This window comes from Sapajus apella, unplaced genomic scaffold, assembly GCF_009761245.1.
Source record: "Sapajus apella isolate SASKATOON/1434 unplaced genomic scaffold, GSC_monkey_1.0 scaffold7, whole genome shotgun sequence".
Lineage (NCBI taxonomy): Eukaryota > Metazoa > Chordata > Mammalia > Primates > Cebidae > Sapajus > Sapajus apella.
The window spans coordinates 8,550,076-8,571,172 of NW_022436947.1; the positions used below are offsets into that span (position 1 = coordinate 8,550,076).

Here is a 21,097-nt window from a genome sequence, read left to right on the forward strand (position 1 = left end):
TTGTTTAAGGCATGGAGATGAGAAATGAGTCTCCTCTCACTTGGTCTCTGTTCATCAGAGATGATCACTCTAAATCCAACACAAAAGAAATCAAAAGACCTTGGGACTCTGGCAGGGCTTGAGTTTAGAAGATACAGGAGCTGGGCTCAGTTTGCTTTTTACTCTGTGTACACTTTCCCTACTCACTGCCATCCCTTCCTCTATGTCCTTAGACTCAGTATTTCAGCCATTATATGTTGATGAATGTAAAATGGGGAGAAAAGAAATAAGGCGTTAGAGAAAAAAAAAAAAGTAAAACTGAAAAAAAACAAAGCAGAAGAATGTCCAGGAAAGGACAGAGAGTGGCCTTTTAGAAACCTGCTGTTAATTTGGTGAGGCTTATGAATAAACTAGAATAAACTTTATGCCAGAGGTACCAAAAATTCTTCCTGGTGAACTGCCAAGCTACGACCTGTGTGTAAAATTTACTTTAGCTATCTAGCATTAAGTGACATCTGTTAAACTGAGCAGATCACCAGAGTCTACCCTAAGACATGGCGTGGCATAGCATGTACAATTTACCATGAACAGGGACTTAGTAGCAAAGTGTATTAGTCTGTTCTTACACGGCTAATAAAGACATACTCAATAGTGGGTAATTTATAAAGGAAAGAGGTTTGATTGACTCACAGTTCAGCGTGGCTGGGAAGGCCTCAGGAAACTTACAATCATGGTGGAAAGGAAAGCAAACACATCCTTCTTTACATGGCAGCAGCAAGGAGAATTGCTGAGCGAAAGGGGGAAAAGCCACTTATAAGACCATCAGACCTCCCGAGAACTCACTCACTACCACGAGAATAGTATGGGGAAAATTGCCCTCATGATTCAATTATCTCCACCTGGTCCCACCCTTGACACGTGGGGATTATTACCATTCAAGATGAGATTGGATGGGGACAGCCAAACCTTATCACAAAGGTACTGTTAGGTGAAAGCCAAAAATAGATGGAGTGGTTTCTAAAACATGGGGGGGGTCTCTGCCTCATGATTTTCCTGGACACATGGGCAGTAGAGAGAATCAGTTCTACTTGATCAATGCACTAAATCACTTGGTCATTATGGCTACTAAAGGAAGTAGCAGCCACTATGTGATTCATGCTGTAACTGTGGATATTTTCAAAGACACATAGTTATACTGTGCTTGTAAATGCCTTCTAATTATTGATCACTTGTTTTATGCCATTTTGAGTTTTTAATCTCTTCAAGTGTGCTGCTCAAAATTCTTGTATTCAGAATATGTCACATAAGCACAGGTGCATGCACCCACGTGTGCTCACACGCACACACACACATACACACACACAAATACTGTTTTAGGGCTTTATTTTTTTTTATAATTCTACATGCAATAATTGGTGGGAAAAGTTTTAAAGCTGATGTTCTGTCATAGCTTGCCAAATATGTCTTAGTCCATATTTTCAGGATGTCTTCGTATTGATTGCACTACACACGAAGCACTTTTCAGTGATTTTAATTGGTTTGTGATAACTATGGCAACTATATGTCCTAGATTTTCTAAGATGATCCTGATTTCAAGGACTGATTTTATTGTCTCCTTAAGTTCACAAATAATAGAGCAATTGCTTCAATTTTTAGCTCAGAAAACATGATCATTAGATCTATATTCTATTTCAGCACAGGCCATAGAATCCAAGTGCTCTGCTGTGCAGCTAGCATGCTACTTAGAATTGCTGGGGAGAGGGTTGTGATGAAGAGCACAATGATTAGCTTTTCTAGCTGGGGACCAGGAATGGGTCTCTCTCCTTCCTAGCCCTCATTATCCCATGTCATGTTCTTTCTATTTTTACCTCTGCTTCTCATTTGTATCTTTCTACTCTCCCACCAAGAATAGCAGAGACAGTCAAATGATGTGTGAAGGAGTGGCAGAAGTGAGGTCTCCAGGATTAGGCTTTTTCCTACTTTTTGTTTAAAGTTGGGATTGAAAAATCGGCATATAGAGTGTAAACCTTCTTCCCATCTTGAGACTTCTGTAATAATTTGAAAGTTTATTTTTAGTTATTTATTTATTTTGAGACAGGGTTTCACTCTATCACCCAGGCTGGAGTGCGATGGGGTGATCATGGCTCACTGCAGCCTAGAACTCCTGGGCCCACGTGATTCTCGAACTTCAACCTCCCCAGTAGGTGGGACAACAGGTGCACACTACTACCAAGTAATTTTTGTAATTTTTGTAGAGATGGGATCTTGCCAGGTTGCCCAGGCTGGTCATGAACTCCTGGGCTCAAGTGATCCTCCCATTTCAGCCTCCCAAAGTGTTGGGATTACAGGTGTGAGCCACTGCACCTGGCTAATTTGGAAGTTTAGGTATTTTTTTTGTTTTTGTTTTTTTTGTGGAGGAGAGGTCATTAACGATGACTGAATTTTTCCCTTCTTCCCTCCCTCCCTCTTTTCCTTCTCTCTCTCTCTTTTTTCCAGCATTAATTCCAAAGATTTGACATGATGGGAAAAGGAAAAATCACAAAGAACAAAGGAATTGGAAGGTAATATTGCTTAGTGGTCAAGCTAAGATTTGTGAAAAACCAAATTACTGCTCAGTTCTCAGCTCTGCATCAAAGTAAACTGCTGACATTCAATCCTTAGAGTGCTTGTTTCTGGAGCGGAGACTGGAGAAAATATGTTGCATTATTGTTGTAGATATTTGGGAAGGCTTATATGCTGAGGATATCCTCTGGTCAGGCTGTATGTGCCCCAGAACCTAGGAAGCATTGCACAGCTGTTGCCAGGCTGGAGTGCCATGGGGCGATCTCGGCTCCCCACAACCTCCGCCTCCCAGGTTCAATCGATTCTCCTGCCTCAGACTCTTGAGTAGCTGGGATTATAGGTGCATGATAACGCCAGGCTAATTTTGTAGTTTTAGTAGAGACAGGGTTTCTCCGTGTTGGTCAGACTGGTCTCAAACTCCTGACCTCAGGTGATCTGCCTGCCTTGACCTCCCAAAGTGCAGGGATTACAGGTGTGAGCCACCGTGCCCAGCCCTGAACATTTCATTTAAATGGAATTATGCAATATGTGGCCTTTTGTGTCTGGGTTCTTTCACTTGGCATGATGTTTTTGAGGGTCATCCAAACTGTAGTATATGCTAGAACTTTCTTTTTCTTGCCCATTAATATTTCATTTTCTGGATCTCTTACATTTTGTTTATCCATTCATCAATTAATGGACAGTTGAGTTGTTTTTGATACTATTATAAATGGAATTGCTCTCTTCATTTTTGGCTTGTTAATTGCCAGTGTATAGAAATAAAATCAATTTTTTTTTCTTTGAGATGGAATTTAACTCTGTCACTCAAGCTGGAGTACAGTGGTGTGATCTCGGCTCACGGCAACCTCCACCTCCCGGGTTCAAGCAATTTTCCTTCTTCAGCCTCCCGAGTAGCTGGGATTACAGGTACCCACCACCACTCCTGGCTAATTCTTGTATTTTTAGTAGAGATAAGATGTCACTATGTTGGCCAGGCTGGTCTTGAACTTCTGACCTCAGGTGATCCACTCATCTCAGCCTCCCAAAGTGCTGGGATTACATGAATGCCCAGCTACAACTGATTTTGTAGGTTGATCTTGTATCCTGCAAACCTGCTGAATTTTTTTATTAGTTCTAATTAATTTTGTAGTGGATTCTGTGAGATTTTTCTATTTGTAGGATCATGCCATCTTTGAACAGAGGTGGTTTTACTTCTTTCTCTCCAATCTGGATGCCTTTTATTTTTCTTGCAGTTTCTTCTTCCACCTGCCTTTAGTTTGCCATGATTCTTCATCGTGCAGACTCAATGTTATAACTTCTCTTCTTGCTATCTTTTTGTATGCTCTGAATTTTCAAGTTTAAATTCGAGAAAGCGAATAGAGAGATAGAGAAACGGGAGAAAGACATAGAGAATTGAGTAGCTCAAGTGTTAGCTATTATTTTTCTTAGGGTAAAGCTTTGCATTTTAGCTCATAGGTGTCTGGCTAGTAAATGCTGCCTTTGGATTAGATGTGTCGGAAGTAGAAAAGTTCCTTTTTAAAGTTTCCTTTCTTGTTAAAAAAAGAGAAGTGTGCTAGCAGCTCTTTGTCAGCCCTATCCTATGTAGCTGGTAAACATGCCATGCTTACAGGCATGTAGTACACTCTATGTCCTTATACTTTAGCTAAGATGTCTGTGCTGATGTGCTTACAGGCATGTTCCAGCTCTCCATTGCTTTTACCTGTTTAGAAAAGTTTTAAGTTTTTAGCCAGTTGGGTTTTAGTTTAGATTGTGAGGTCTGGCTACAGCCAACGGAGATCAGGCACAGCAGTAAGGACAACCCCAAATGCATAAGGGATAAATTTGTGTGTTTTCCTTTATTCTTTGTACTCTCATGGCAAGATGGCTAGTGAGAGTACCCTTCCTGCAGTCCAGGAAGTAAAAATTGTGTTGCTGAAAGATCCTTTGTCTCAGTGCTAATTTTTCTTTGGGGCACCGAGCATCTATTTCCAACGTCTATTGCCAACAACCATTAATAAGATGAAGCCAGAAAGAAAGAAAGGCCACAGTTTCTGTGTAGCTCAAGAAGGGATTGTATGGGCATGACTGGCCTGGAAATTGACATGAATAGAACAATATTGTTAGAGAAGGCATTTTTTTTTTCAAGAATACATTGGATTTTTTTTTTTAACTCAGAAGTCATCTTTGTAATGTTGGTTAAAATGCATTGGGATGTCTGAAATATTTTTGATTGTCTGTTTGATACAACCACATACATATTTTTGTATCATAAAAAATGAAGGCACCCCACGACCTTCTCATGCTTAGCATTCATCATCTTTAATATATTTGTTTGAAAGAACTCTATTTAAATATTCTAAGGAGATAAATATTTAAGACAACCGGTGGTTCCTTCATCTCTTTACTCTCTCCAAGAAAGGCTTTCTTTGTAGTTGGTTATTTTGGCAAGTGCTTATTGAGTATATGTTTTATATGGAACTGCCGATATTCCCTATGTATTGGGGTAATAAGTGAGAGTGTGTTTGTGGAGGGGAGGGTCCCTGAAAATGAAAGTCATAATTCCTAGGCCGGGCGCGGTGGCTCAAGCCTGTAATCCCAGCACTTTGGGAGGCCGAGGCAGGTGGATCACGAGGTCAAGAGATCGAGACCATCCTGGTCAACATAGTGAAACCCCGTCTCTACTAAAAAAAAAAAATATAAAAAATTAGCTGGGCATGGTGGTGCGTGCCTGTAATCCCAGCTACTCAGGAGGCTGAGGCAGGAGAATTGCCTGAACCCAGGAGGCGGAGGTTGCGGTGAGCCGAGATCGCGCCATTGCACTCCAGCCTGGGTAACATGAGTGAAACTCCATCTCAAAAAAAAAAAAAAAAAAAAAAAAAAAGAAAGTCATAATTCCTGGGAGTTTTAGTTCCTAGTAGAATAAAGAGTTGGGCTGGGCATGGTGGCTCATGCTTGTAATCCCAGCACTTTGGGAGGCTTGAACTCAGGAGTTTGAGACCAGCCTGGGCAACATAGTGAGACCACAGCCAGCTGTGGTGGCACACACCTGTAGTCCTAGCTACTCCGGAGGCTGAAGTGGGAGGGATCGTTTGAGCCTGGGAGGTTGAGGCTGCAGTGAGTGGTGATCGGGCCACTGCACTTTAGCCGAGGCAGCAGAGCAAGACCCTCTCAAAAAAAAAAAAAAAAAAGAAAAGAAAAGAAAAAAGAACAAAGTATCACGGAAGAAGTAGCAAGTAGTCTCATAACTGCAAAGTAACAGAGTAAATTTGAAAATAATGTAATGATGAGATGTAATGAACACTCCCCTACTGACCAGCCATATAGAGATTAAAAAGATATGCTTTCTGCTCTAAAGATTCATACAGTAAGGGCGGGCGCGGTGGTTCACCCCTGTAATTCCAGCACTTTGGGAGGCCGAGGCAGGCGGATCACGAGGTCAGGAGATGGAGACTATCCTGGCCAACATGGTGAAACCACGTCTCTACTAAAAATACAAACATATTAGCTGGGCATGGTGGTATGCGCCTATAGTCCCAGCTACTCCAGAGGCTGAGGCAGGAGAATCCCTTGAACTTGGGAGGCAGAAGTTGCATGAGCCAAGACCGCGCCACTGCGCTTCAGCCTGGTGACAGAGCAAGACTCTGTCTCAAAAGCAAACAAACAAACAAAAGATTCATACCGTAATAGAGTCATAGATCAGCACATAATTAAAGCTCAAAAATGTGACTGCATTGTAGATGCCTTTGGCACAAGAGAATGCATGGTGTGTTGGGGCCCGTTGCTTTTAATGTTGAGAGGGATTAATTGCAGAATAGTACCATCATTAGCCTAATTTCTATTGAGAATCATCTGCCTCTGTAAAACTAAGGTCATATGGCTAAACTTAGTGTAACAGTGTGTTTCGCAATAAATAAATATGTACATGGATAACCTAAAAACTATTTACTGGTCTTGTAGAGGTGAAATGTTGAACTATTAATAGAAACTTTCCACAATAGATCATCTCAACACTTCTGACTAGTTTTAATTCCTCCACTAATTTGTGACATCTTTGGCCATCACTTAGCTTTTCTCTGCCTAACCCTATTATGGCCTAACTTATGTAACTGAAGTAGTAAGAGAAGGAGACACAAAAGTGGAAAGTGAATCCTCTGCGCACTTGGTGCAAAAAATTTATTCTCTGAATAAATGTATTTTCTCATAGACAGGTTTGAAAACCATAGTACTTACAATTTTACTTTACAAAAAGAAAAAAAATCACAGATACATAGTTCATGAGATAAGGGACATAAACCAAACATGCTTTTATTTTTATGGCTAAGACTAAACTACAGTCATTCAGTTGCTGCATAACAGTGTTCAGTCAATGAAGAACCTCATATATGGCGGTGGAATCATAAGATTATAATGGAGCTGAAAAATTCCTGTCGCCTAATATTTACTATACTATGCTTTTTATCGTTAGAGTGCATTCTTTCTACTTAGTAAAAAAAGTTAATTGTAAAACAGCCTCAGGCAGGTCCTTCAGGAGGTATTACAGAAGGCGTTGTTACCATAGGAGACAGCTCCTTATGTGTTACTGCCTCCAAAAACCTTTCAATGGGACAAGATGTGAAAGCGGAAGACAGGGATATTGATGATCATGTCTCTATGTAGGTCTAGGCTAATGCCTGTGTTTGTTTCTTATTTTTTATTTATTATTATTTTTTTTTTGGAGACGGAGTTTCGCTCTTGTTGTCCAAGCTGGAGTGCAATGACACAATCTCTGCTCACTGCAACCTTCATCTCCTGGATTCAAATGATTTTCCTGCCTCAGCCTTCCAAGTAGCTGGGATTACAGGTGCCTGCCATCACGGCCAGCTAATTTTTTGTATTTTTAGTAGAGATGGGGGGAAGGGGGAGTTCACCATGTTGGTCTTGAACTCCTGATCTCAGGTGATCTGCCTGCCTCGGCCTCCCAAAGTGCTGGGATTACAGGCGTGAGCCACCACGCCTGGGCTTGTGTCTTAATTTTTAACAAAAATGTTGAAAAAGTAAAAAATAAATAATTTTAAAAATAGAAAAAATTTATAGAATAAGTATATAAAGAAATATTTTTGTACAACTATATAGTGTGTTTGTGTTTTAAGCTAAGTGTTATTAAAGAGTCAAAAAGTTAAAAAAATGAGTTTATAAATTTTAAAAGTTACAGTAAGCTAAGGTTAATTTTTTCTTGAAGAATAAAAATATTTGAAAATTAATTTAGCATTGCCTAAGTGTATAGTGTTGATAAAAGGCATAGTACCATGTAGTCATGTCCCAGGCCTTCACATTCAACTCACCACTTATTCACTGACTCACCCAGGGCAACTTCCAGTCCTGAAAGCTCCATTTATGGTAAGCGCCCTATAGAAATGTATCATTTTTTATCTTTGATTTTTTTTTTTTTAATAGAATGCTTCATGAATTTGTGTGTCATCCTTGTGCAGGGGCAAGGCTAATCTCTGTAGTGTTCAAATTGTTGTAGATGTGTTGTCAAAGCAAGTACTTGTATACTGTTGTTACTGTATATTTTCTATGTTTAGATATATTTGAATACGCAAATACCACTGTGTTGCAACTGCCTGCAGTATTTAGTACAGTAACATGCTGTACATCTTTGTAGCCTAGGAGCAGTAGGTTATATCCAGTGGCCCAGATGTGTAGCACGCTACGCCATCTGGGTTTGCGTAAGTACACCCTACGATGTTTGCACAACCACAAAGTCACCTAACCAGGCATTTCTCAGAAGTAGTCTTCATTAAGTGACTCCATGACTGTAATGAAACACTAAGTTTTGAGCCAGGAGTTTGTGTATAGAACTCTAGGAATGGCTTCATTAGGAACATGCATCTTTCTCATTAAACTCTGGGTCCCTTCGAGAGACAGATTGTGTCTCTGAGCTCAGTGGCCTAAATTTCTAGAATTACGTTTTCAAAAAGTTGCCCAGTTAGACGTCTCTGGGGACTCAAGACTACAACTCCCAGAATGCCATGCTCCCTGTGCGCGCTCAGGGGCGAGTAGAGAATGTCCCAGCATTAATTGCGCCAGATAGAGACCACAGTTCCCACTACGCCCAGGGACTCCGGGGAAAGCTTGTCAAACACCACCTGTTGCCATAGCATCCGGGTTGGGCGAACCAATCCGGACGTCCCTGCCGAACAGAGGCGGGCAGTTCGCATCTTCGACCAACCCGAGGCGTTTTTGTTGTGGCGTGTGACCGGAGGAGGCGGGAGCTCAGGACCGGCGCCTTCTCCTTGCTTCTGGGGTCGTGGCCTTCCTCCCGCTGTGCGGGAAAAGAATCTAGGCCCTTCCACGCGCTTGTGAGCGCGGGGGCCCCGGAGTGCTCGTGGTTCCGCGCTAGGTCTCCGTGGGGGGGCAGGAACCGGAGCTATGGGTGGGACCGCCAGCACCCGCCGAGTCACCTTCGAGGCGGACGAGAATGAGAACATCACGGTGGTGAAGGGCATCCGGGTGAGTGCCCGTGGACGGGCGGAGGGTCAGTGCTCGGACTCACACTCCCATCTTCCCCGGACCCCCTCAGCCTGGTTTCTCCCGTCTTGGCCCCCAGTGTTGCACGGCCAGAAGCCCAGGTGTCTGGGAAGAAGTCCAGAGTTTCAGGACGTGGGAGATTCATTCAGAGATAGTTCTTGGTTGTGTGCCAGGTGCTAGGCACTGCTGGGGGCGAGCGGGGGATGCCAGGTTGAATTAGACCCTGCAAGGGCTTACAGTCTACTCGTAACTGTATTGCTCACTAGCTGCAGGACTTTATTTGAAACGCATGCCTCAGTGTACCTGTCTGTGAAATGGGTCTCCTCCTGGGTTCAGGACCCAAATCCTGCTTTTCCACCGCCCACACCCTGTCTCCCAGGGTGAATTGGCATCTTAAGGAACGCCTTTATTTGCTTTGTGTTATTTAGTGCTCTCCCTCGGATATTATCCTCTCCTCCCACTCCCATATCCTGAGATCTCCCCCTCCCACCCCCATAATCTTTTCTGGCCTGCCTGGGGTGGCTTTTGGCTTCTCCCTGCTTCACTTTCACTTGATATCTCCTCTTTCCCAGGCGCCTCCTCTGTGACCTGCCGCGCCGAAGTTTTGGACTAGGCCCAGTTGCTTCAGGACTAGTGTCTGCCAGTCTGCTAGGGGCTGAGATAGGTTTGCAGTTTTTCAGATCAGTAGAAGTAATGTAGTCATTTCTGACCAACGTTGTCGAGAACTTTTTTTTAATGCCCTCTGCATGCACCGGATACATAAACTGAAAACTTGGTTTTTCTCTAGCGTGTCATTATACCAGCACTAACTTCATTAACACTCTCTCCGCTGCGCCTGAACTTGGAGCCTCACATTTTTGGACGTATGATGCCTGAACCTAGTAAATAAAGCCATTTTGACTTCAGAAAGTTTTATAATACTTCATATATTTCTTTTCTGTTATCAACCAGCATAAATAAATTACATTTTTAAATTATTTTTGACAGTTGTTACCAGGAAATAAAACTTCTTAAATATTTAAAATGTTTAAAAAACTTTTCTCTGAAACTGTTACCTTGAGAAGAATTTATTAAACTTTTCTTTATAGAAACTCAGACTGTTGAACTCAGTTTTTGGTCTGTGACCAGCATTTCTTTATATCGTACTCATTAATGGTAGTACTACATTTTGTAATAAACTATCTGAGGCTGTATTCTTTGAGTTATTGTGATTCAGTTACTACTCTGTGGCGTGAAAAGTCACTGTAAACTGTAGGTTTTATGCAGAGATTTTAAGACTCTTGCCATTAGGCCTTCGGTATGCCACTCAGGGTGAAAAATAATTAAAAGGCAAAGCAAAATAAGTTTTGGGTGAGAAGATATTGGTTAGAAAAAAATGTATAAATCCGGGGCTGGGTGCGGTGGCTCATGCCTGTAGTGCCAGCAGTTTGGGAGGCTGAGGCAGGTGGATCACGAGGTCAGGAGTTCGAGACCAGCCTGGCCAAGATGGCGAAACCCTGTCTCTACTAAAAATACAAAAAATTAGCTGGGCGTATTGGCGTGTGCCTGTAGTCCCAGCTACTCGGAAGGCTGAGGCAGAGAATTGCTTAAACTTGGGAGGCGGAGGTTGCAGTGAGCTGAGACTGCGCCATTGCACTCCAGCCTGGGTGACAGAGTGAGACTCTGTGTCAGGAAAAAAAAAAAAAAAAAAAAAAGATAAATCCATATTCTCATGCTTTAGTACAGACACAGTGCTAACAGCAAACAAAATTGAAAGAAAATGTGGCCACAGCACAGAGGCTTATACCAAGAATTTGATAAAGGTGGATGGAATAACTGTGACAGTAGGGATATGAATTCTATTAAAACGGAAAAATTGTCTAAAAAACCTTTTAAAAATTTTTGTTTTTTAAAAAGAAACTGTCCTTTGGCCATATAACTTGACAGCATTCTTCATTTTTTTTCTTTCTCATACAGTACATTTTATCTGTGTTGCTACAGTTCAAGCATGCTCATTCTGACCTCTGTGCTTTTCTTCAGAATATACCCTTCACCTGGAATGCCCTTGCCCTGGTCTCCGGGGCTGCAGATCCTCCTTTTACATGAATGTTTTGCAATCTCTCTGAGCTTCAGTTTTCTCATCCGCAAAATCATGGGGTTAAGTACATCTCTCAGATCTCTGATATTTTCCAGTCCTGAAATCCTGTGAGTCTGGTGGCACTCTTAAGCTGCTTGTAGCCATACTTAGCCCATTGCAGTTTCCTCTAGAAGTGACATCCTTAAGTATTGAGTACACAGAGGTCATTCTGATTTCTTTGAGCTCATGATCAAAAGAGTGCCAACTTGAAATTAAACAGACCTCAGTTTAAATCTCAGGTTAGATATTTATTTATTATTTAACCTGATTGCCTGTGGGATTTTTGTCTAGGTTTTCTGTAGATGTTTTCAGTTGATCTTTTTTCCTGGTGAATTAAGCAGACATCAGTTTAAATCACAGGTTAGGTATTTATTAGCTTGTGGCCTTAGATAATTGACTTCTCTTATTCTTTCCTTACCCATAAAGCGTAATACCACCATTTCCCTTGATTGGTTGTGTTAAGATGAGGTAAGGTATGTAAAGCACTTGGCACATTGTAGATTTTCATTAAAAAGGCAGCCATTATTATGACAGGGTTCCTTTCACATCTAGTTGTAGGATTCTTTGAAAGTGCTGTGCCATGTAGTGGAAAGAGCGTGTGCCTTGGAACCAAGGAGACCTGGGTTGGTTTCCAGCTCCGCCTCTCACTAGGCTTGTGGTTCTGGGCAAGTCACTTTTCATTATGTTTCCGTATTCAGTATTTCTGGATAAAGCAGCCTACTTTTAGAATTTGACGTAATGTATGTATCTAGCACAGTATCTAGTACTTTGACAGTGTTTGCACTTGTGAGTAGTAGCTGTTATTAGAGCTGTTCAAAAGAATGGATACATGAACTTATGTGAACTTAAAATGTTAATAAAAATAAGAGCCTGTTGTGCTCCCATAGGGGTACCTAAAAGGGTATGGACTGGGAAGTGAGAGTCTTGCGTTCTGCCCTAATTGAGGGTGTTTTTTTTGTCTAGGACCGTTGTAGATGGGTTTTAGTTCTTTATATTTTTCTTGGCTTGAAACAGTCATGTTTCCTTTTGAGACATGGGGAAGGATGAGAAACTGCATTCTCGGTATATACGTAAGCCATTGTTTTTAGCTCAGTTGGTGAGAACACGGTGCTGATGAGGCACCAAACTTCGATTTTGAACTGCAGTTGGGTTAGTTCAGCTTGGCTGAAGAAAACTTTCCAACTTTGCCCAGTTGTCTAGAATTTATGTCATTGGTTGTAAGGACTGAAAGTTTACCAAGCTTACCAATAATTCAACAGTCAGTCTCTGCTGGAAAGCGAATTCAGTGTTCTGTTACACTGTTAAAGGTAGTACAGATGGTCCGCTATTAGGATTTTTTGACTATAGTGGGAAAGTGACAAGCATTCAGTAACCTCAACTTGTGGCACTACCCTCAGCGAAATCGATTGTAAACCAAGGAGCGTCTGTAATTTCATCTTCATTTTTTAAAAATATAATGACTTGGGTTCATTCCCTTAATATAAATATGTTGGCAATTATGAGCTTTTTTTGAATTGGAGTCTCCTCCCTATGTTGCCCAAGCTGGTCTCTACTCCTGAGCTCAAGCTATCCTGCCTCACCCTCTGGGACTACAGGCGTGTGCCACTCTGCCAGGCCCAGTCATCATTTATCTTAATGTATAAAGAGTAACATTTAGTGAACAACATAAGGCTTTTGGTAACTATGTTGAATATTTATTTATTTACTTATTTGGGACGAGTCTTGTCTATTGCCCAGGCTGGGGGCAGTGACACAATCTCAGCTTGCTGCAACCTCCGCCTCCCGGGTTCAAGTGATTCTCCTGCTTCAGCCTCCTGAGTAGCTGGGATTACAGGCATGTGCCACCATGCCCTGTTAATTTATTTTGTATGTTTAGTAGGGGAGGGTTTCACCATGTTGGCCAGGCTGGTCTCGAACTCCTGACCTCAAGTGATCTGCCCATCTCGGCCTCCCAAAGTGCTGGGATTACAGGCGTGAGACAACGCGCCTGGCTGAATTTATTAATAGATTGTGTTTCTCTATTGTTGAGGTCCTTAATAGCAATGAAAGGACTTACCTCAAATTTTAAGTTTAAAGTTTCTTCTCACATACCAAGTGTTATTTTTCACGGTATTTATACGGTCTTGTTATTTCCCTTTGTCCTTAGCAATTGATAGCTTTTCTTCCCTCTTCTGTAAAAACAACCCATATTTTTACACTTGATCCCGACTTTGAATCTGAAACTACTTATATGAATTCGATGAAAGGTCACTCTTGTGCCTTGCTCTCTTCTCAAGGCTAAAATAAATTTCTAGAGATGGAAAGACCAAGCATTTTCATTACTCATATTACATGTGCTTGATAGGGTTTTTGTGAGTGCCTGCAGTGCCTGCTTGGAAAGTGTGCTTACAACTCAGTCTTTGGCAAGTTTATCTGAAACATCAAAGCTGTGCGTGAACTCAGGAGCAAATGTCAACTTCAATGAGTATCATTTTCAAAGATATATTTATCATGCTTTCCAGACATAAACGAATGTCTGCAGCTGGGCCTTAAAGTGGCAAGCTGAAATTCGCAGGAGCCAGTTATGGCAGTACGGATCCTTAATATGGAGCATAACTCATGCTTTGGGAAGTGTTGGCAGTTGAGACCCTAAACGAAGAGATTACTTAATATGGGATATTATTGAGGATTCTGAAGAGAGTATGTTATCGGAGACTACAAATTCTGTCAGCCATTGGGAGTGTTGAAGAATGTTGTACAAATAATTTCGTTAAGTAGAAGATGATTAGCTCCTTTCAGCTTTAGATTCTATGAAGCTCTTGGGCTGAGTACCATCTTAAGTTGTCTAGGATTGTATAAAGATAGAGATTATGGTTTCTGCTAATGACAGATACAAAGAAACACAACTTACAAACATAAGCTAAGAATTACATATTTCACATGTATCTATTAATGTGTATGGGTTCCCTCTCCCCCTTTCCCTTAAGTATTTGGGACTAATTTCTCCCAAATAATAATGGCAATTTTTAGAGCCTGTGTCTTAAAAAGGTAATTATAAAGCAAATTAATACTCAACAAAGAAAATGACCTATGCTAAGTGGAAGGAGGATCAAGAGAGAAAAATAGGTCTGAGTTCTTGAATCATTTTGCTAGGACACATCTGGAAGAAGATAGAGAAACTGTTATGGAGGTGGGGGGCTGATTTGTCTGTCTCATGTGGCTCGTAACTTTACCTCTTAGAAGGGCTGCTGAAGAGTTTTTCTTTTTTTACTCTGTTCCTCGGAGTAGAAATACTTTCTCTCTGTCCTTCTCACTCAGTCTCCTGTTTTTGAGAAAATTCTTTCTTCTGGATTGGTGGGTGGTATGTCTGGCACTAATTTTGGATAAGACCAAACAAGGTGGGTAGGAAGAGATGAGTGGGAAGACTGTAGGAGACGACACGTGTCCTTTCCCCTCTGTGGGGCTCACTGGTATGGTGAGTACTGCAAGTTTAAACTTGGCAAGCTCCGTTTGCTTAAATTTGTCTTTAGGAGCATTAGAGAATAGGATGGACAGTCAAGTTCAGTGGGCTGAATATCGGCAAACCTGCTTCTCTTGATTGCCCCTTACATTGGAATGGTGGTTCTTTCAGTTCATAGACCACTGTGGATCTGTAAGCTGTGGACTCTGCCCAGGACCGTGCAGTAAGCAGACAGTTTTGTATACAGTTGAGGAATTGGCCCATGGACTACTCAGTCTGTGGACCTCAGGGTGTAATTCCCAGTATCAATGTGTGTGGGGGTTATTTCACTATTCTTTACTATAAATAGTTTCTGTAAATTGCCCTTGGTATTTGCCTTGATGCAGATTCCAGAGGGGTCTGGAAAGCAAGTATAATAAGTGTAGGCCAGTATATAGGAAAAGGCTTTTCTAAAACAAGTGCCCTGTTGAGGAAAAGATGTTTCCTGAAGAAGATACTTCTTACACAGAGGCTGCTTATCCAGCTCTTGCAGAAGCTTATGTTGTGCCACTGTGCCCATTTTGGGTCAGTTTTCATCACAAAGACAAGTTGTTGTACAGCTACATATGATGTGTATAACTCTGGCCAGCATCTCTAAAGCTTCTCAGCTACCTCACCAGTGAGGTACTCCTGTTTACAGAGGAGATCAGGTGAGTGTGCAGGTCTGAACTTAACTACTGCATCAGGAAGGTTAGCTCAGAGAGCATTAACTGTAGATAACACAGCGAGACTATTGCCTCATATCTACATGGCTATGAGCAGACTGGGGATATGGTGACAGTGCTTGGAGTTGGCAGAGCTGCAACTGTAGATGGCCATAAGTGCTGCTCTGGAAGGGCCTAAGGATACAGTTGTTGAATGATTGTAAGAACAAGAGAAAGGTCGACTCTCCATATGGCAACCCTACAATTTGTTTATCAACTCTACAATAGGTTTAGTAGATAACTCCTTTGGAGCATGCTTGTAAGTTACTGAACTATAACCAAAGACCCCACTGGAAAATGTTTTGAATTGACATGAGAATTTGACATTAAGTAGCAACTTGGAGCATCAGAGAAGCCTCAAAAAGAAAAAAAAGTTAACAAGAAATTCGTGATTAGGTTGAAAGAGACATTCTACTTCTACTACCCAGAGAGCATAGATAGAGAAAAATGAGCACCTTCTATACCAATACCAGGACTTTGGCAGCTGCTGCCTGTAATGGCTGTAGGCCTAGTCCTCATGTACCGAATAGAGAAGGAATCAGTACAAGCTCAGACCCAGTTGATAAAAATCAAATAAAAAGTCCCTGTGGCTGGAGCTATATGGGTAATAGCTTTACCAGATATTTGTGTAGCCAATTATAGTTTATGGTGCAAAAGACTATAATCCCTCCACAAAATCTCTGAGAGTAAATGTTATTTTCATTTTTTCAGATGAAAATAGTAACTTTTCAGATGCAAGCTTATAGCTAACACTTGATTTTTGAGCTTTATACATATTATATGTCAGTTAAAATAGCTTTAAGGTTCTAAAAATGAAAGCTTATTTTTTTCCCTTTAAGAGGAAGTGATGTATTTTTCTTACATGCAGGGATTGAAGGAGTGTGTTATTTAATAGTAGAGCATTGGACTAGAGATTGGGAATGACTGCTTCTGGTCTGGATGCTGCCAGTAAGTGAATGTTACTCAGAGTCTCTTTTTTTCTCAGGTATAAATTGAGTCAGTCTTACAGGGATTTTTCTAGGATGTATCTTAGCTTCGCAGATGAATTTCAGCAACATTCCCAGTGGCTGTCAGTTGTTAGAGAGATGCAGCTGGCCCTGGCATTTTCAAATAAAAAGTCCTTGGCGCTTACTTGTCTTTCAAGAAGGGAGTTGTAGTGTTTCCCTTCAGAGTGCATGCACAGCACTTGATCTGTAGTCCCTCCCCTTTCCACCTCACTTCCATTCTGGTTTGGACCCTGAGATCAAAGTAACTCTTCAGGTAGACTGTTTAGTTCACTGATGCATCACAGGGCCTTGATTAGTGCCTGGCCTGGGAGATGTTTGTTGAATGAACGACTTAGTTTATAGGAGCTTGCAATCTAGTGGAAAGGCAGAAAGGTGAATGTGGAAAGGCCAGTACCTGTTCTTTCATTGAGATGCTATTGGAGGTTTGAGAAAGGAACAGTGTGCACAAGGAATAGTAGCTTTAGGTAGGCAGGGTTGGAATGGAGTGGGGAACTGTTTTGGTCAGTGAAGGCTTGGATGTTAGTGACTGGGTCTTGAAAAGTGACTCCTTCCCAAGGGGCTAGGAGAGAAGGCAGTGTAGGCATGTGCCAAGGCAAAGAGATGGGTGTAGAACAGGGTATGAAATATTAAGGAAAAAACTGTAGAATCTGAGGTTCGAGAGTTAGACCATCACCAGATGATGAAGTCTGGAATGCTGTACAAAGAATTTGAATTTTTCTGTAAATAGATGGTAGCTATTGAAGAATTTGAGGCAGGGAGTTACCATTATCACATTTGCATTTTAGGTAGATAGTACCAGGAATTAGGGCAGGAGAAATGGGATGAGAAGAGATGAATTCATTAAGTATTTAGGGATTGATGAAATCATGGCTACGAATGAGAGGGAAGAGTTGACAACAGTCCTGTGTTCAATTAGGAAGCTGGGTGTTGGTGGTGTCATTAATGAGGTAAGGAAAGCCGGAGAAAGAAGAGATTGGCAAACCTGAGTTCAATTTTGGACACTTTGGGTGTGAGGTGCTTCTGGTCTGCCAGAAGGAAGGTGTTCATATGGCAATTCAGTGTGGAGACCAGGCTTCTGGGATATAGGTCTTAGGCTTGAGCGAATGCATTTATTAATAGGATTTATTAGTTTTTCAACAGCAGTTAGAAATCAAGAGATTGGATGAGAGACCAGTACAAGAGCACATAGAATGAAAAGAGAATTGGTGCAGGCCTGCAATCTCAGCTATTCGGGAGGCTGAGGCAGGAGAATCTCTTGAACTCGGGAGGCGGAGGTTGTGGTGAGCCGAGATCGCACCATTGTACTCCAGCCTGGGTAACGAGAACGAAACTTCATGTCAAAAAAAAAACAAAAAAAAAAACAAAACACAGAATAAGGGCAAAAGACAGAATGTTGGGCCCCTTAGCATTGAAGGGTAGGCAGGAGAGGGGAAGCTGCAAAAGTGGTAAGATGTGACCAGACTCCTAGGAGAACCAGGACAGCAGGATGTCACAAAAGTTAAGGGAGAGGTTTCTGGAAGAGGGGAGTGGCCAGAGGTGTTAGATGCTAAAGGGAAGTCATATAAATAGGGCATTTTATAAATATAAAATATTTATTTACATAAATATCAGAAGTTATTTGTTTGGTCATTGGTGATTTCTATCAGAGGTTATTCACTGTTCACTGAGGGTAAAAGCCAGAAAGTGGTGAGTTCAGGAAGTGGAAATGGGAAGACTCTTGAGACAGGAGGAGGATCTCCCAGTTACTTGAAATGGAAATCCTGGGGTCTTCCCTGATGACTTCTGCTTTACCCCTACATCTACTCACGCGCTGCATGGTGATGCTGAGGGATTTTTGAGTGGGATCTTGAGACTCAGACTTTTTGGGTTTGAATCCTTCCTCTGCTACTGATAAAGTATCTGATCCAAGGCAAGTTATTTAATCTGGCTGTGGTTCAGTTTTTCCTCACCTATAAAATAGAGATTATAAAAATATCTAACTCATAGGCCTGTTAAGGAGTAAATAAGTGAAGTGCTTAGCTTAGTGTAGCACCTAGCACATAATAAGCACTCAGTGAATGTTAGCTATTTTAAATCCTAAATACCTTTTAAGTGTGTTCTTCCCTGGATTACCATAATAGCTTTTTTTTTTTTAAAGCTTATTAAAGTAAATTGTTGTAGAGTAATTTACATGCCATGAAATTCACCTATTTTAAGTTCACATTCCAGCCCTTTTTTTTTTTTTAGATAGAGTCTTGCTCTGTTGCCCAAGCTGGAGTGCAGTGGCATGATCACGGTTCATTGCAGCCTTGACCTCCTGGGCTCAAGCAATCCTCCCTCCTCAGCCTCCTGAGTAGTAATTCAACACTTGATAAATTTATTGAGTTGTGCAAACATCACTACAATCCAATTTTAGAATATTTTTATCACTCCAATAAGATATATTGTGCCCCTTTATAGTTAATCCCTATTCCCACCCCAGCTTTAGGCAACTACTTACCTACTCTATAGGGATGCTTTTTCTGGGTGTTTCATATAAATAGAATAGTTCAATATGTGGCCCTTGTGTTTGCTTCTTTCACTTAGCTTAATGATTTTTAGGTCTATCGGTACTGTAGCATATCTCAGAACTTCACTGCCCTTTATTGCTGAATTGTATTTGGTTGTATGGATATGTGAGATTTTGGTTGTCCATTCACCATAGATAGACATGTGTTTGTTTCCACCCCTGCTCTTATGAATAATGCTGCTGTGAACATTTCTATGCAAGTCTTTGTGTGGACATATGCTTAATAGCTTCTTAATTGGTCCTTTAGCCTCCTTCAGGGATCCTGCTTCTGTGCTTGTCCCCCTCCAATCTGTCCTCTACACTGTAGCCAGAGTGATTTTCCTAAAGTGTAAATCTGATCATGCCATTTCCCTGCTTAAAATCCTTCGGTAGTGCCCAAGTACCCTCAGGATCAAGTTTAAACTCTTTCAACTGAAGAGCCCACTAAGAATCTTCGATATCTACCTTCCCTCCCCACCTTCTCTTTCACTATGCCCCCTCTCCACTTCTTGCTTCAGCCGTTTATTCATATTGTTTCGTTCGTTCATTTAACATTCATTCATTCAGTTAACTAGGCTTAGCGAGGCTCTGGGAATGTAGTGATAGGACAGCCAAATCCTTGCTTTCATGGAGCTTTCTTTCTAGTGAAAGGCAGACGGTAAACAAGCAAGTATCAGAGAGTGGTCAGTGCTCTAAAGAAAATTAAAAAGGGTGACTCTGAAATCTGCAGGTCTGGGTGTTCCTCAGAGCCTCCGCTCTATTGCCAGCTGCCTACTTGATATCTCCACTTGGATGTCTAATGGTGGCAAATTCTGGTTCTCCTCCGTTCTTCAATGTGATTTTTCTCACCCAGGAGCACTTTTATCTTACTGAATCTCTTCCTTGTACTCATCCTTACCTTGTACATCTTCCCTAATCCTCTGCTCCAGCCCTGCCTTCAAAGCCTGGCTCCTTGTGCTGCCCAGTATGCTTTCTGTATACTTTCATTACATGCTGACTCACTCAGGTACCACCCTTCATGTTATATTTAAATGCCTTACGGTTGTCTGTTTATTCTGTTATGCTTTAAGCACTTGATAACTTTGAATACTCAGAGTCTAGTCTTGTTTCTGGCACATAGTTGATGCATAATGAAATCTGTTGAAAGGGTGATTGTATGCGGTTAGCTTTGAATGGGAGGGAGGGAAGGAAGGGGGAAGGAACACTTGCTTTCAGGACTAGAGGGAGGGAAGGAGCTAAGGCCCATTAATGCATAAATAAGTTTTTAGGATTGGGGGGGAAAGTTGTAGTTTAGATAGCATACATTTCCACAATGATAACAATTTCGTGCACAGTATAAAGTGAAGAGTGTAGTTATTTATAATGAGCAATTAGCAGTGCATTAGAAAAATAAAGGAGTAGTGCTGTGGGATGCATCTTGAAATCTTAAAATTATTCTTACTTCTCGTTTTATGGCTGTTAGATTCAGCCTAATTTCTTTAGGCCATTTGTTACATGTATGGATGTGGATGACTAAATTACCTGGATGTTGGACTGGTTTCACTCTTGCTCTTTTATGATTGATTTTGTTTTGATGTTGCTTTTCCAGCTTTCGGAAAATGTGATTGATCGAATGAAGGAATCCTCTGCATCTGGCTCGAAGTCTCAGCGGTATTCTGGTGCTTACGGTGCCTCAGGTATTGCTGAATTTTAATATTAGGGTTTTTAGGAGAAAAATTCTAAGTGGAAAAAGTTGACTCAGTAGTCAAGTTCTCTAGCATTCTGCCTTTCGTTATTTGGATGTTTAGCTTTTTATAAGGAATATTAGAAATCAGTTATTGGGGTTTCTTTTAAAATGTTTTGTGCTAAGAATGAATATTTTCAGTCTTTGGAAATTTTGTTTTCTCATTCCACTCCTGAATCCTTTACTAGGCTTTGGAAAGCTGCTTCATATCTTTTTGTATACAACAGATTGCCTATAGGGATACTAGAGACTTAGGAATAAATATTTATTTAAAAAATTGATCTTAGAAAATACTGATTTGCTATTTTCAAGTTGTGAAGTATTTCAAATGATTTTATCTTCTAATAAATTTCTCATAAGTTTATGAAAGATTTAGTTTGTCACAGTCAGTCTTAGTTATTGATGGAAATACGGTGTTAAATGAAATACATAAAGAATTATTAAGCCTCATTTTATCTGTAGGTCCTGCTGGATAAGAGACTTAATGCTGCTGCTTCTCCCTTTTCTCTCTC

General features: G+C 41.1%; 1 protein-coding gene and 1 non-coding gene across 6 annotated transcripts in view; one reads left to right on the plus strand and one right to left on the minus strand.

The window, feature by feature from the left end:
* Nucleotides 1–7,943: 7,943 nt before the first annotated feature.
* LOC116550458 lies at nucleotides 7,944–8,047 on the minus strand. Its single transcript, XR_004268425.1, has one exon. It is a non-coding gene; the product is annotated as a U6 spliceosomal RNA (small nuclear RNA).
* Nucleotides 8,048–8,649: 602 nt separating this feature from the next.
* CHCHD3 (coiled-coil-helix-coiled-coil-helix domain containing 3) overlaps nucleotides 8,650–21,097 on the plus strand; it is a 298,150-nt gene continuing 285,702 nt past the window's right edge. For all 5 annotated transcript variants that reach the window (XM_032275953.1, XM_032275954.1, XM_032275955.1 and 2 more), the window contains exons 1-2: nucleotides 8,650–9,012; nucleotides 20,451–20,538. In XM_032275953.1, the coding sequence (XP_032131844.1) occupies nucleotides 8,932–9,012; nucleotides 20,451–20,538 (169 nt within the window). In that variant the 5' untranslated portion in view covers nucleotides 8,650–8,931. The remainder of the gene's footprint in view (nucleotides 9,013–20,450; nucleotides 20,539–21,097) is intronic.